General features: G+C 39.0%; 2 protein-coding genes across 9 annotated transcripts; one reads left to right on the top strand and one right to left on the bottom strand.

The window, feature by feature from the left end:
- The first annotated feature begins 321 nt into the window (after window positions 1–321).
- On the top strand, window positions 322–5,653 carry TRAPPC6B (trafficking protein particle complex 6B). Of its 2 annotated transcripts, none has more exons than XM_017829424.1 (6): window positions 322–520; window positions 966–1,033; window positions 1,992–2,109; window positions 3,635–3,718; window positions 4,772–4,865; window positions 5,508–5,653. In XM_017829424.1, exons 2-6 carry the CDS (start codon window positions 999–1,001, stop codon window positions 5,537–5,539), a joined length of 363 nt encoding a protein of 120 aa, XP_017684913.1. In that variant the 5' UTR covers window positions 322–520; window positions 966–998; the 3' UTR covers window positions 5,540–5,653. The 2 variants fall into 2 exon arrangements, with proteins under 2 accessions (XP_017684913.1, XP_017684912.1); XM_017829423.1 differs by lacking the exon at window positions 322–520 and adding an exon at window positions 544–886.
- A 2,263-nt stretch (window positions 5,654–7,916) lies between these two features.
- GEMIN2 (gem nuclear organelle associated protein 2) lies at window positions 7,917–16,148 on the bottom strand. Of its 7 annotated transcripts, none has more exons than XM_017829420.1 (10): window positions 15,993–16,148; window positions 15,355–15,439; window positions 14,104–14,204; window positions 12,084–12,143; window positions 11,811–11,921; window positions 11,187–11,231; window positions 10,415–10,483; window positions 8,982–9,092; window positions 8,706–8,764; window positions 7,917–8,386 (listed from the first exon to the last, which is right to left on the bottom strand). In XM_017829420.1, the coding sequence occupies exons 2-10, from the start codon at window positions 15,422–15,424 to the stop codon at window positions 8,347–8,349; spliced, it is 666 nt and encodes a 221-aa protein (XP_017684909.1). In that variant the 5' UTR covers window positions 15,425–15,439; window positions 15,993–16,148; the 3' UTR covers window positions 7,917–8,346. The 7 variants fall into 7 exon arrangements, with proteins under 7 accessions (XP_017684909.1, XP_017684911.1, XP_017684904.1 ...); XM_017829422.1 differs by having other exon boundaries at window positions 14,113–14,204; XM_017829415.1 differs by having other exon boundaries at window positions 14,104–14,193; window positions 15,993–16,142.
- Window positions 16,149–16,291: the final 143 nt, after the last annotated feature.

Genomic DNA, 16,291 nt, shown 5'->3' with positions numbered 1-16,291 from the left:
TCACCAATCACAGGACCCAGAGGCTGACTGGCACCCCAGCCGCCCAACTAGAGGAAGGCTTGCGTGCCAGCTCCGCGAATCAGTGAAAGGGGCAGTCGGACTGACACACACAGCGCCAATGAGAACTGAGGGCGTCGTTTTCCTGTAGCCCGGTCAGAAAATCACTTCGCGGACGCTCGTTCCCGCCCACCCGGGACACGTCCTGCCTTCCCTCTCTCAATGGGGCTGACCAGCCGGCACGCGCGCGGCTCGGGGGGGGCCAATCATCGCTGCCCTATCAAAGGCCGCCGTGCGCGGCGAGCCAATAGGCGGGGCCGTTTCTGAGGCCTGGCTGAGGCTGAGGTCGCGCCTGCCCTCAACTCCCGCCCGCGGGAGAGGCCCGGCCCGGCTCGGCCTGCGGTGGGGAAACTCCGAACTGGGCGTTATTCCTGGCGCCCGGGGCGGTGGCCAGGCTGTAAACCGCGCTGTTCCCCGGCAGCAGCCGGCGCCGCTGCCGGTTCTCCGCGGCGGGCAGACGAAGGCACGGGCTCTGTCCCGGAGGCAGTGATACACACCCGCCCCGCCCGCTGTCAGCAGTAGGGCGGGCGGGAAAAGCTCCGCAGAAGGAGGCGCATTTACCTCCGGTCCTGGGCCTAGCGCTGCCTGAGCCCGCGGGCTCTGCAGACCCATAACGCGACAGCCCCTTTCCCAGCGCTTCCCCGGCGGGGAGAACCGGCTCGGCCGCGCTGCTTGGCCCCCCCGCCTCGGCCGGGAGTTCCTGCGGTGTCCGAGCCCGCCCGAAAGGGGCGGAGGTCCCGCACCGGCGATGGCGGACGAGGCGCTGTTCCTGCTGCTGCACAGCGAGATGGTGGCGGGGCTGTACCGCGCCGCCGAGCAGGGCGAAGGGGTGAGTGGGGCTGGGGCCGTGCCAGGGCCGCCCGGCAGCCGCCGGGGCTGACGCGGTGGCGGCGCGTTGTGTCTTGCAGGAGAATGGGCGCTGCACCACCAAGCTGGAGAGCATGGGCTTCCGCGTCGGACAGGGGCTCATCGAGAGGTGAGTCCCTCCGGCCCCCGGCATCTTCTGTTTTGGAACCCATTCTCATGGGCGCCTGTGTTTGAGTGTCACAGGACAGTTTTGGAGTATGCATTTGCCTGATGCTTCCAGTCATGAAAACTGAGTCAGGGTATACGGTTACTTTTAATACTTATAATCATCTTTAGTTTCACTTTGTGTAGACTTTTGCATGTTTCCTAGTTCTGGTACGTTTCATGATCTTATTATCTTTCTGATTTACTTCTTAAACGTAATTTTATGTTTGGCTGCTACTCTGTTTCGTTTCTCCAAAGCGCTCCCAGTCCTTGTAACTTGGCTACCGAGTTCGTTTCCGCCTTGTTTGCTCGGGCCCTTTGGGGACCCGAGGTACAACCTCAGCGCCCTCGTTCCAGGGTCGTGTGGAGACTCTTGGTCTTCTGAAGTGATGCTTTCATTCAACAAAGTGATGCTGTTGTGCCAGATAAAGACCCTCAAGGATGATAAAGGGAGAGAAAACCGAAATAAGCAAGAGAGAGATCTCCCTTTTTGAAAAACAGGAACAAGTTTTACGTGTTTGTTCCTATGTGTTAGAGCTCTTTTGCATATTTGAAGGATTCCTTCCAAGCAGTAGTATAGGTATGAGTGTTTTATCTTCTATGTACACATTTAATCGAAGATAAAACTGATGGAGTGCTTTGCATCTTTGTGTATGTCAATCATCTTTAGTAATCATGGAATTAAAATAATTTATTCTACTATCATGTTGCAGATATTAAGATAACACTGTGTTGCTCTTAAGTTAAAATACTTGATGAATGCAGAGTGATGCTAGAATGATGCTGTACAATGGTTGGAAAACTAATTTCTGTAACAGCCTCAAAAATAATGTTGCATAGTACCATTTTTAAAAATTTATTTTTCTGTTTAATTAGTGATGTGTGTACCATCATTATTGATACATGTCTCACTTATTTCTTAGGTTTACAAAAGATACTGCCAGGTTCAAGGATGAATTAGATATTATGAAGTTCATTTGCAAAGATTTTTGGACAACTGTATTCAAAAAACAAATAGATAACCTAAGGACTAATCATCAGGTACTAGTGCTGTAGAATAAGATTTAACTTACAAAATCAATATGACTTTTGAGTTGCTATTTCATTTTTGTTTTTCTTGGTCTGGAATGAATTACCTGATGAGAAACCCAAAATGCTCTTATTTGTTTTGTTTAAAAAGCAGGGTTTTGTAATATTCATGTAGCTTCAGAATACAATGTAATGATTGCTAGTGATGTCTTTATTGCCACTGGATTTGAAAAGACTCAGTGCTTTGAATTTCATATGCACTGTTGCAGAGTTACATAGAGGGCGGGAGTGGTTACAGTTGATTAACATTTAAACAAGAACATTTTTATGTATCTCTAAATGTTAGTAGAAAACTAGTGAAAAAGTGATGTTGCTGTCTTAACATCTTTTTAAATAGAATGGCTGCCTTGAAGTAATTTTTTTATTTTGAAGAATATTTACAGTTTTCAGCAGTTGAGACAGCTCACTCTAGTGAACATACTTGTGTAAGAAACAGCTGAAAAAATTCTCAAATTTGCATGTTGGTGACATTGTGCTGTATCCATGTCCTTGCCTATATCAACAGCTACAGTTCTTAAAGCAAGATCAAAATAATTTAAGGAGCCATTTTACTAGAGTAAAAAAGCTTTTTCCTATTGAAGACTTGGTTATCTTTTGACCATTTTCCTTTTGTGTCCAATTAGTAAGAAGAAGATTTGTACAAAGATTGTGCCAAATAAAGTAGGTTTTTATTTTTCAGTGATTTGTTTATGAAGTAATAACTCTAACAGATAATAATTACCTTAGAAATCTGGTTTTTTTAATTCAAAGAAAGCTGCAGTATTGAGCTTAAGATCTTAATTGTATATACAACCTTCATTTAAGTTCAAGGGTTATGAAATTCCAAAGTAGCACAGTCATTAACAAAGAAATTAAAATGACAGGTGTAGATAAAGCTATACTATGTTCAGAATTTATTTATTTATTATTATATTTACTTATATTTTTATTATACTAATTTATTATTGTTACACAAAATTGTAATGTAGAAAACACCAGACCTTTAATTCTATTGTTTGCTAGGTGTGTTACCTGTACTGCTGTTAAGGAAGATAATTCCCACTGAATTTGAGAATAAGAATAGTGAATTGCATACCAGATGAAGATTGAGATTTGAATGTAAAAACCAGTATGCATTTGATATATGGCTAAAGACTTTCTGGTATGGAACTACTGTTTCTGAGCACCAGAAGGACTTTTCCAAGAAGAAATGTACATAAACGTTTTTTAGAGATCATATTATTATCTAGGAGTTTTGTTGTAAACTCATAATTAAGTACCTTTTGGTTTGATATTCCTTGCAAGTATATAATACAATTTGAACTTAAATCACATATGCCTTAATCTAAAATTTCATTTTTCAGCCTAAGAATAAAGATAAATGAAGACGATAAACAACATATATTTACAAATCAAATGTATTCACATAAAATGTTGATTCTAAGGTACTGCACATTCAACTAAAAAAAACCAACTTTTTTTTTTCTTTTTTAAACAGGGTATTTATGTCCTCCAAGACAATAAATTTCGTCTCTTGACACAAATGTCTGCAGGAAAGCAGTATTTAGAACATGCACCGAAGGTACCCTTCAATTTTATATGCGGGGTCTGCCGGTTTGATTTGAATTTCCTTGATCTATTAATAGTAACTTTACATTTTGTAATTGAATGGATACGAACTCTTCAAAAGGGCAGCTAAAGATAAGTTTTCAGAGCCTGTGTACTTTTTGGAAACGCACCCTGTTTTGGAACAGTGGATTTGATTTATGGTGCAAGAAACACTCATGGTTGTTGAGAAACTTGCTGCTGTTATGTTTCAGTTATGTTGATGGTGGAAGCTTATCCGCCACTATCTGCTGCAGTCACACAAATTCTCTTTGGAAAGCATGTGCTTTCAGAAGCTTTTTTAAAACTTACAAAACACATTTGGAAGATACTATTTGTTACTGAGAACAAGCTTCTGAGATGAGCTGATAGGAATGTTCAGAAAGATCTTCCACCAGTTAAGAACAGTTCTGAGTGCAGATGCTGAGTTAGGGTAATAGTTCATGTAAGTAAAATCAATGCCTCTGCAGAACCTATTATAGAGGACTTTGGTTCAGGTGGATGTAAGAAATAGAACATTCAGTTCCATTTTATGGTTTCTTAATTCTTCATCATCTTATTGCTGGCTACTGTCCTTGGGATTTTTTTTTTAGTGTTTGGTGAGATGTTTCTTCTGTTTTGCAACATATATTTTAAGTATCTGCTGGCCTTTGTATTCTGCAATGTGGCCTGTGCCAAAATGCTGTCTTGCACTGTTCCTCCTTAATTGACTTTAATGCCACTTGCTAATTTCAACCAAGTCTTAGGAATACTGTTCTAAGGATATTAAATTCCTAAAGGTTTAATGGAATTAGAAACATGTAACTCAGAATAGTGCCTCTAACAAGAGCAACCTGTGTTGTGAGCTCTGCTCTACCAAATACTGGAGCTTTTGTCCATTAGAGACCTGACAAGGTCTCTCAAGCACCACACAAAACTTCCATAGCTTTCTATTGTCCAAGCATTAAGTCTTGTGCTTGAATACTTAGTTTCAATCTTTATCAATAAGCTTCAGCCTTTACCGTTATTTAAAGAGCAACTTTGTACTTAGTATTTAGCTTTTACCTGTGGACTAATCAGAGGAGGCCTATCGAATTTGGGAATAAAGAGTATTGTAACAGCTGAAGTTTCATCAATGCCTGCATGTAAGTAGTTCTTGGAGTATTCAATTACTAGTTCACTTTATAACTTTCCTGGCTGATTTCATCACTGTATAAGCATTTATCAAGGTGGGATTAGTTTGAAGCTGCTGGGCTTTAGAAATCCATATGAACTTCAGGATATGGCTTTCCACTAAATGCTTTGGTATTTAGAAAATACTGACAGAGGATAAACCTCCATCATGTTGAGTGGAAAGCAAAACTAAAAAGTTGTATTTGCATTTGAAAGGATCAAATGCATAAGGATGTATGTCCAGAAAGCTATTTGAATAAGTGAAGATATTTCTCTACAGGAGCCATTAAGAAAGTTAGTAAGTCGAGTCCATTGTAACTACTGCTCGATTAAAAATTTTCCACAGACTTTGCACAAATTCTAAATTTGGCTGACCTAACTTCTGTGATGTGAGAATGGATCAACTTACAGGGAAGAAGAAAAGAAAAAAAAAGCTCTTCAGCTGGAGTTAAAATTTAAATGCTAAATTTAAATAATGGCACAATTGCTTACAATTGAACTGTAAGATTGGGATGTTCCTTACTATTTCTTTAAAAAAATTAATACAAGAAAATAGTTACTTGGAGAAATAACGCTAATGGTAATAATGTGATCTGACTTTGCTTTTTTTGCAGGTAAATTTCAGGTGATGATACAGAAGATGTAGAGCACATTCAATTCAGTATCTTGGCTCAGTCTTGTATATAACTTGTAAATTATAGCAGTATGCAGCACAATTCCAAAATATGTAATAAATATTCATTGAAATAATTTAACACTATCCTTGTGTCTTGGTATGAAATTTATTGTATTCCAAGGTATTAATGTCCATAGGGTAAAAGCTGTGTACTCAGAAGTTTTCAGCAAAATATTTCAATTACCAAGAGAGTACATCTGGAAGACCAGAGGCACTGTTTGAGAACAGAGTAAAAGCCTGATCAAGATGAAATTGGAATAAGAAATAAATGTGTGTTGTGTCACCTAATGTGAACACCCAACTGCTGTTTTTCCCTGTTCAGTCTGAACTGTGAGGCAGCAGAGATTGCCTTTGTATTTCTCTTATGGAGCCATTAGCACGTGTAGGAATGGGGCATGTGGCATGTAGGTATAATGCAGTAGAAACAAGAACTTACTTCTGCATAGTTAAACAGTTTCTCCTACCTCCTTAAAATTAGCACCTTTTTCTTGTGTCAGATTGATTTTTTACACCTAAGGTTATCTGTACTGGCCAAGAAGGAAATTTGTTCTAGCTTGTTGTACATAAACTTGATATTAATGTACTTGCTTTTAATTGCTAACTACAGATCACTTCTGTAATGAGTGTGTGCAGGAAGATGATTAGGCCTGAAAGAAGCTATAAAGACAATCACCGCTAGATACTTGTTACAAGATTTGCATAACAATACATATTTTGCTGTAGGTAAGCATGAAAATATCTTGTTAAAACTTCTAATGAATTTTGCTGTAAGACTTTTCTGTTGGCAGGTTCAGGCCTTATACTTACTTTCAAATGCATCACAATAGAAACAGTGTTTATTCAGAAGCATGAGAATGCCTTGTGATAGTGATTCAGTTTCTGGTTTTGAGACCAGTAAATAACAGGCTAATTAGAAGAGCTCACATATTAAAATGACACCTTTGATACACAACTACCTTCCGTGTTGGGAGAAGTGTATGTTGTACAGTTGTATGGTGGGCAAGAACAGTGGAAACTCTTCTTTCATAAGTTCTAGGAAAGGTCTGAAGCTTATAATGGATCAAGCCTTTTCTAGAAAGCTGTCACAAGCTGGCAAGCTAGAGACTATAACTATGATAACCAGGGGTTTATTATACTTGAGCTTAAGATGTGACCAAGTTCTGATATTTTCAGGTACTGTGAATGATAGTTCAGATCAACTGTAGCTGAATAACTTAACAGTTCTTGGAAACAAAGAGAGCAGAAACTGAACCAGCAGAAGCTGTCCCACTTTTTATAGAACTAGCAGAGGTGAAAGTAATTACGGTAGTATGGTACTCAGTGGGGATTTGCAGTTTGATCGAAAACACTGGGTTCTTATACTGGTAGTTTACAGGAAGGAGGTGGTGGTTGTTGACCTTTATAACTCAGATTTGTTTGGAGTTGTAGGAGTGGAGAGTTAGCTAACTCGTATTCTTGCATTACCCAGGTTATTCAGTTGCCAACTCATTCTGCTTTCAACATGCTGAAAATGTTACTATAAAGAGATTAGAAATAATTTGTGCTATGTGCCTAATAGATGGACATTTCAATGTCATCATGTTTAGGCATCTGCAGTGGGGATTACTGTGGCATCATCATGGACAGAATCTGCTACTTGCACCTCCAGAATCTCTTACTTGCATCTCCAGAAATAACACTCTGGTAGTTACTGCAACTAATTTTGATTTTTCAATGACAGTTAAGACTACCATTCCAGATGCAAAAATGCCAATCATTCAAAGCCATTTTAACAATGTATCAATAACTGGTTATGGCTAATGATTATTTTTAATAGTGAGGGGAGGGACTTAATTTCCACAATACACAGGAAGCACATGTCATTTAATACTCTATATCAATTGGCTGCTACGAGCTGAATTCATAGTTCCTTTAAAATGGATTTTTAATTGCTGAAGACAATTATAATCAGAGGGAGTTATGTACATACCAAGCAGATGCTGATCCTCTTGGCAAAGCACTCCACGTTAAATATATATGTAAATAAGTGAGCTAATGTATTTGTCAAGATGACCATACAGAAAATAAATTCTGTTAATAAATGCTTCTATTAAAAGCATTGAATACAGATGTGTAATTTTCACTGGTTTCTGCAACTGCTTACTAAAAATAGTATTACTACTCATGAAGTAATAATATTTACATTTTACTAGAACAATTGTTTCAGTAACCTAGTGGATATAGTTGAACTGCTTAGCAGTGCTTAAGCTCAGGCACCAAAACTTGAAAAAGTACCTTAAACCCTAGCTGTGTAAGTTTCTATAGTAAGGCTGCTGTTAAATAGTATAGACTGAGAAAAACCACAGTGTTTACGAACACTCCATAAAATCCTTTAATTTTATTAAAAAAAGTCCTCAATAGGTCTGTTAGAAAAAGAACAATCATTTGTAATGTAACCTCAGACTTTACCTAATAGCAGTGTTCACAGGATTACTCAAATGGTAGAAATTTCTAACCAAGAATGTAGTTTACAAAGACAGGAGCTTGAGAGATGATGCCAGACAGTTCATTTACCATTTTACGATGATGGTGATGATGGTATTGGAGACGTCGACAATTTCATGCTAAAGTTCAGCTTAAGGTACTCATAGCTGTCCCAAATACATTAGGGTATTCTGAAGGGATTGTATGGTACTTCGGGTCTGAACAGTGCAGTGTCTTGCTGTTAACTCTGATAATGCTGTTTGTACTCATCATCATGGCTAGGCTTCGAAAATACTGGATATTCTCAAAATGGCCTAGGAAGGCTCATCAGCCAGGTCACGTTGATCGAAGTACCTAGTGGAATAAAGTGGAATATGGTAAAACACCTCTAATGCAATGTACTCCATACTTTGAGTTCTTAGATCCCTTGCTTTTTAGCTCTTCTTTTAGTGTTTCTATCATAATTACAGCTTTGTGGTTCAGGTGGCTCATCTGAGGAAAGGAATAAGCTTACTTTATTCTTAGGTTTATCTTAAGTCCTTTTAGCTAAGTATATTTGCTATATCATTTTTAAAAGAATATAGGTTAGGACAAGTAATCACACATTTATGCTGGAAATAGGTGTATTTATGCTGGACATACATTACTGTTTTAGGTGTATAAGTTGCATTACCTGCTAACTAAGCATATTATCAAGTTCAGAGCTGATATTTGTTCTTCATTCTTGTTCTCCTGAAAAAGAGGTAAATATTAGAATAGTTCTTTTGTTATTTGTGTCAAATAGAAAAGCTGTTACATGCCATGTTTTATGTATTTGTAGTCTTCCCGTCATTCTCAAGCAAACTTAGGACATGAAAAGTTAATTATTAAGACTTCAAGAATTGAAAAATAATCCTCTTAATCTGCTAAATTCACCAAGTCCTTTGCACAATGTTATATTAAATCTTACCTCCATTACCCTGACTTCTGAACATCGTCTTGCCAGCTGTCGAATAAGGGAGTGAGCTTCAGGTAGCAAAGGTTTTTCTAGGCATGCCAACAGTGCATAAAGCCATCTACCCTGTGAGGATTCAAATAACAAAGTTTTAATTATAAGCATTTCCTTGAAGATTCAAGCTGTTATTGTTATACAGAGTAGGACTGGAGTGTAAGTCTCAAAACAAAATTGCATTTAAGTGCTACATGCTGTAATTGAATTTTGAAAGCCAAATTAGACACTACGCGGTAGAGTTTTGTGCCTCTAGATAAGATTGTGAGGAGTACTCCTGGGTTTCCTGGTATTTTTTGAATGCTGGCCAAAATACAAATTAATACAGCTTACAGTATTACCATCTGAGGGAAGGATTATTTTAGTAATATCTAAAGAGTATTAGTTGGCTATTATTTTTTAACTTCACAATCTGCAGAAAAACATTCCTGAAGAGTGAATCTGTTAAGTCAGATCTTTGTGGAATTAGTGGTTAGATCTGCTTGAAGATTTCTACCACTGTGAAAACACGTCCTTTGCATTTTACTTCATAGAATTCTACTGCATTCTTACAAACATAATTTCTGCTACCAGTCTAACTTTTCCATTTAATTACAGTGTCTAGTGGCCTTCATTGTAGGACTAAAGTAAAAGTCAATGTGCACACTCTCTGCAACACATTGCTTAAAAAGAAACAAGTGCTACAGAAAAGGACAGAATGTGAAAGGCTTTTTAGTGACTCAAAAATAGTGAAACTGTGTTTAGTATCATGTAAGTAATTTTTCATGACTCTCTTGCTTTGTGGTACTGAAGGAGATGAGATGCATTCACCAAGGTGTTCTGTAGATACGGTGCCATTACACAGCTGATCAGTCTAGGTGTGGCCAAAGTCTGTGCCAATGTACCCCGTCCATCAGGATTTCTTAGGTTTGGTTTATCACCACACTAATGCAGCTAAGCTTTCTGGTGTGTGCTGCACATGAAAAGATTAAATGTGTTTTTGCCAGCACACTGTCATGCACCTCCAACCTAAAATGGAGGTGTTGGTAAATACAGTGTGGGGCACTCTGGCAGCTTAAACTGATCAGAACCAAAGCTGCTGCTCTCTGACCCTCTGCTCTCCCCAACATTGATAATCGTCAAGCCTTATGGCTTAAGTTAGTTTGGGGAGTGATAAAAAGGGGAGGGGTTTTGGTAATACTTGTTAGGTCTGCATCTGGTATGTTTTGTAATCAGCCTTCCAGCAAGTTCTGTGAATACTTATTTTAATATCTAACCAAGAAAGCTTTGAAAGTAACAATATGACACATCCATCTAAAAAACTCTTTAGAAATCAAAATAATTTAACAGAAAACTATAAACAATTTATGCTTCGTTTAATGCATTCAAGTGCAAGTAGTTAAATTAAAAATTACCAGTTCTGGAGTAAATTTTTTCTCTCCAAACCAGCTTATCAGGTATTCTAAGACACTGGTTACTGTTGCCTTCAAAAGAGGAACAGAAAGAGACAATACTTGAAATGTTTAGTTTTGTTGTCCTTCTATCTGAAGGATTTTATTATAAAATATTTCTACTCCACTGTGATACTACATGGTATTTATTCCATGTTGAAGTTACATATAAGGGTAAAGTAAGTGTGTTAAGCACCACTTCCCGGAAAGAACTTTATATAAAATGAAGTAATTTTCAGTGTTAACAACAAGTTATGGATAAATAGCTACAGATTAGGAAAGAGGCATCACACTGACTAGTTGTTTCTGCATAAAGATGACTAGTGGGAAACATAGTAAAGGAATGATAAATGTGACTCGTCTTGCAATGTATGTAAAAGTTCACAATCAAGTTGAAGGGCTGCACTTAAAACACCAAATGAGAAATCTTAAAACATTGTCAAGCACCTATTGGGGCATTCAGCAAAAATTCAAACACTAAATGTTCTATAGAGAAATTACAACAACAAAATACTCTTAAAACTAGTAACAAAAAATATTCCCTAGTAAAGTTATTTGTAGCTGAAGGTGATATAATGATTACGTGTCTTCCTTCAAAGTGTACAATGAATAGAAGTTGTAATAAACAATTGCCTACTCTAGGCACAGAAAAATAGATAAGACTGCTGCAACAGTCAGAATCACATAGTAACATTGCCTACATCCTTACTTCTCATATTTTACTAGGTAGGCTTACCTGATTCATCCTGCTTACAATACTTAGCAAAGGGGGAAAGCCCACCTGAAAAACATGAAGTTGGAAAATGCAAACATTATCATAAACATTTTTGTTCTAATTTGAAATGTACTAAGATTTTAAGGTGATGTTCAGACACTTCTAGTGTCTGTTCAGAGCTTTGGAATCTGTTAAAAAATCTTCAAGCAAGTTGAAGATAAGGTCTAGTCAAATTTGGTATCAGAGAACCTTGCTTTTACTGTTTTTTGTTAAAGTTTTGTTTTTTCAAAATGATGCAGTGAAGGGCATGTTTGTAGGATAACATGTATGAGGAGGCTAATCACATATCACTATGCAACAAACACTAAAGAAGACTATGCAGACTTTCCATTCAGATCAGCAAGCAACAAAGTAGTGCACTTAAGCTGACAACAGATGAAGGAACTCTTCAGCTTTTTGACTGAAGAGATAAACTCGTTCTCTGCTTTACAGTTTCTGCTTAAAAGGAATGAAAAATGGGACTTTCTGCACTCACCAGAGAGCCTATTTTCTATTTAGCACAAGTGGTAGTAAACAGTAGGATTTTTTCTGGCAGTTAAGTCTACAAAATAACAGCTGAAAACTACATATAAGTCCTATACTTACCTTCATGTAATCAATTCCTATATTTTCATTATTGGGTAGTGCATCTATTTCTGAGTGTATTCTTTCACCCAGACAGAACTTCTTCCAGCCTTCTTCATCCTCTGATTTTGGCTGAAGTAAATAAAAATAAATGAAAACTGCTATCTTGAAGACACTGGAGAAAAGACTTGATAATATTCCTAAACTGTTGCATGAAACCATAAAAGCAAGATTAACCATGGATTTAATGAGTGGGAAAACAAACCACATGGCACTGTTATGAATTCTACTCACCATAATAACATTGCTGTCCAAATGTTGTGACCGCCAGTGATTTCTGTGCTTGTTCAGGCTCTGAGTAATTAAAACAAAGCCAAATCACAGCTTAACTCTGCAGTTATTTTGTCCTAGCAATAAGTGCTCTTCATTACTCTTAAAATGTACAAAAAGTATGTTTTATGACTTTCTATAAATCAATAGATTTATAGGCAGCACAACTGGCCAAATATTTCTCATGCCTCTTAGCAGAAATGTAATTAAGATGCTCATACTGTGTTTTTGGAAGTAATGTTAAAACTGAAGGAATTTTGAAGTCTACTGCATAAAGTTTAGCCGAGGTAATATGCTTTAATAGTCTTCTAGACTTCTCTTGGTATAACAAACTTAAGAAAAAATCCACTGATTTAATCCAAAACCACACATAAAGCCAATATCCTATTTCCAATAGTGGTCTGTATCTGCAACAAAGGTCTACAGAACAGTTTGAAAGAAGGCAAGTGTGCTTCCTTAGCACATTTCTTCTGATGGGGATGCCATGTAAGACAAATTGGTCTGCTTGACAGTTTTCCTGTAGGGAGATGTAAACATTCTGTAACAGAAGAAATTTGTCTCCCAATCTAATTGTTATTGTAGCCATACAAAAGAACAGATAAAAATGCTGTAAGTAACAGCAGCTGAGGCAGTGTTTGAACAAGTGATTTCCAATGCTCTTTTTAGGTTTTAAAGACTTTTTAGGATAGTCTCACATTTCACAGTGTTAATTCTGGCACAGATGAGAAGACAATTGATTTGTGCATTAAAGAAATATCTATACAGTGAATATTCTTTTAGATGTCAGTTTCCTTAGTTCTCTTAAAACCTTAGATTATGACAAATATACAGAATGCAATGTGATCCCTCATAGAAACAGGGGGTAGCTCAGTTAATGTTTAGATGCATCTCCACCTTCACTGATTTTCCTCCCTGAAAAAAACATGGTACATGAGCTCATGCAGAGTTCAGTGCTACAGCAGCTTCGGCACAGCTGGTCATACCTCAGTACTTGAGGTATTCCTGCAGTGCAGCATCGATGCACTGCATGCTGTCCACCGTACTGGGGTAACAAATGATCTCTCCCTACATCTTTATTATGTTTTCCATTTCACCCTGTTTGAACTGTACACAGAGAATAATGGAATCGGAGAGAGGTTTGGGTTGGAAGGGACGTTCAAAGGCCATGTAGTCCAACCCCTCTGCCATAGGCAGGGACATCTTCAACTAGATCATGCTCAGAGCCCCATCCAACCTGACCTTTACTGTTTCCAGGGATGGGGCATCTACCACCTCTCTGGGGAACCTCTGCCAGTGTTTTACCACCCTCGTTGTGAAAAAATTCTTCCTTATATCTAATCTAAATTGACCCTCCTTTAGTTTAGAACTGTAGCTTAGCTGAACTTAGAACCTTTACCCTTTGAGAGTGCTTAATTTTCTAGTTTTGTTCTGTTATTTAAGAGCAGGGTGCAAACGTGTTAGGAAAGATTTCAGTCTGTGCTAACACTACAACCTTACAAATACATTTTACCAAATAAATATTTCTCCTCATAATGGGTGCCACACATCTGCTGGGTGTCAATAGATTCCTTAATGGAAAGTGTGTTCTACTTTATGAATGTCCTGGTGGGTTAGAATCCACTTGTTTTTTTCAGTTGAGTTCTGCAGAACATTTCCTGCTAGCACTAGGTTTTAATATAACTGATCACATCATAGAGGTTTTTGTTCCTCCTCAACTACTCCATATCACTTAATCTAAATACTGACATATTTTTGCTGAAGTTGAAGAATTTTTTAAATGTGACTCTCTCTAGAGTTTTATCAGGGGTTTAAAAGCCATACAGTATATACTCAGTTATTTTTCAAGAACTTAAAACATTTGCCTACAAACATCTATTTTACCACAAAGTCATAATATTTCTATACTAGATGTAAAGTTGTCCCCCAGAAAGCACAGATATTCTATCTAGACTGTGCAAGACCTCTCACATACACTGTTTTGTACCTGACGTACAGCTGAGAAATTGGCCACCTGCTGCTGCTGCCACCTGAGTGTTGGAGAGTATCCTTCAGGAGCAGGCTGACATCCGGAAATCTGAGAAAACACTGGCAATAATTATAATGTAAAGAGAACTTTATGAGAAGAATCCTTAAGAACAAGAGAATCAGTGGATCTTTACTGTTAGGTAAACAATATCCTTTAAATCTTCACCTAAGGTAACTTCATGACTACATCCAAGACTGACTTAAGAGTTGCTTTAGACAAAATTTCTTCTGTCTGACTCTTCTCATATTTACACAGAAAGCAGAACTAAGTGTTCAAAATATATTGTCAATATTTAAGGTCTTTCTTTTAGCAATTATTCTGCCTTAATCTCCCTGTTTATAAAAATCAGGGTGCTGTTTCCTTACCTTGGACAGAAGCTATCAATCTTAGGCATTCTACTTGTCAATAAGTTCAGAAGACAGAAGATCACAAAAACATCTAGGAAATTAACTCTTACAATTACGTAGATATAACCTTTTTAAAGATTAGCATGAAACAGTTATTAAAAAAATTAAAATCTTTCTACAAGTGTTTAAGAATTCCACTACAGACAGATGAAGAGAATGGTCTCAGAAGTTACATGGTCATGTCAGCACCAGAAACTTCCCTTGAGCAATCTAGTAGTGAAATTTCAGATTACACAGAGAACAGCAAACTTGGTCTCTTGAACTGTTTGAAAGCAGATTCAAGACCAAGCTGGCAGGCCAATGTAACAACAGAAAAATCTGCTTGGGCAGTAAGGAAAAATTCCAATAAAATATTATTACCAATAAGGAAAAAATGGTGGTAGAATTTTGTCTGACTTTAGTAAAGCTCAGCTGCACTTACTACCCTTACCCTAGATATAAATTTAAACCTTAAAATAGGTAGGGAGAGATCTTTCTTCTAAAATTTATGCAGGTTAATTTAATTTTATGATTAGATACTTGTAAAATTTAATGCAACATTTGATTTCCTCAGACAGTAAAATAGTCTGCTGTGTATCATATAGTATGGATATTATCAATTTAATCAGTTATAAAGACTGCTGTTAACCAGCAGTTGCACAGATGTTTTTTCGAATCCAGACATTTAATTCTTTAAATGCTTTTAAAATCCAGCAGTGCTATTTAGTTATGCCGACTTCCCAAAATTAGTATAAACATCACATTAACATTGTTGCCCTTTATTTTTTCCCCTTTCAAAATGCGTAAAAGCTCTCAAACTTACTGAAATGTTTACTGTCTGCTTCTTTTTCAATTTTCTGGGGTCTATTTTTGCCACGACCACATCGGGACATCGTGCTGCTTCAATCCTACAAAATAAAATCAAGTGGCTGCATTTTTTCCATTCTGTAACGGGTGGATATATGCCGGATGTCTCTGAAATACTCCCAGAGTCACGGAAAGCATGAGTTGGAAGGGACCCATCAGGATCTTCGATTCCAACTCCTGGCCCTGCGCAGGGCACCTCAACAATCACACCATGTGCTTGAGAGCATTGTCCAAATGCTTCTTGAACTCTGTCAGGCTTGGTGTTGTGACCACTTCCCTGGGTGGGAAGTGCCCTGGGTGGGAAGTGCCCAACCACCCTCTGGGTGAAGAATCTTTCCCTGATATCCAACAGAAACCTCCCCTGACTCAGTTTCATGCCGTTTCCTCGAGTCCTGTAACTGGTCACTAGAGCGAGGAGACCGGTACCTGCCCCTCCTGCAGGTGTGTAAGACACGGATTTGCCGGCGAAAGGGCAGCACCGCTCGGCCGCCCTGGCGCGCCGCGACGCGCAGCTCGGCCCGGGCAGCACTGGGGCCGCGCCTCTCTAGCGGAGAGGTGACGGGCTCGCCCCGAACCATCCGCCCCGCCACTCACTGGACGCGCTTCAGATACTCTTGAGGTGTCCTGGGAGGCACCGTAGGGTCGAAGTCCTCGGCCAGGTCCCAGTCTCCCACGGGCAGCAGCCGCGGCATCAACTCCTCCACGCCCGCCTCCATGGCCGGTCGGCGCTGCTCTCGCGAGAGCGGCGGAGCGGGAGGGGCGGAGCCGCTCCGGTACCGGGAGCGCGGCTGGGAGGCGATGGGGCCCTCGGGGGGTGATGGGGCTCTCGGGGGGCGATGGGGCCCTCGGGGGGTGATGGTGCCCTCGGGGGGCGATGGTGCCCTCGGGGGGCG

Source organism: Lepidothrix coronata, unplaced genomic scaffold (assembly GCF_001604755.1).
Source record: "Lepidothrix coronata isolate B3197 unplaced genomic scaffold, Lepidothrix_coronata-1.0 Scaffold164, whole genome shotgun sequence".
NCBI lineage: Eukaryota > Metazoa > Chordata > Aves > Passeriformes > Pipridae > Lepidothrix > Lepidothrix coronata.
This window is presented reverse-complemented; position numbering and strand designations above follow the sequence as displayed.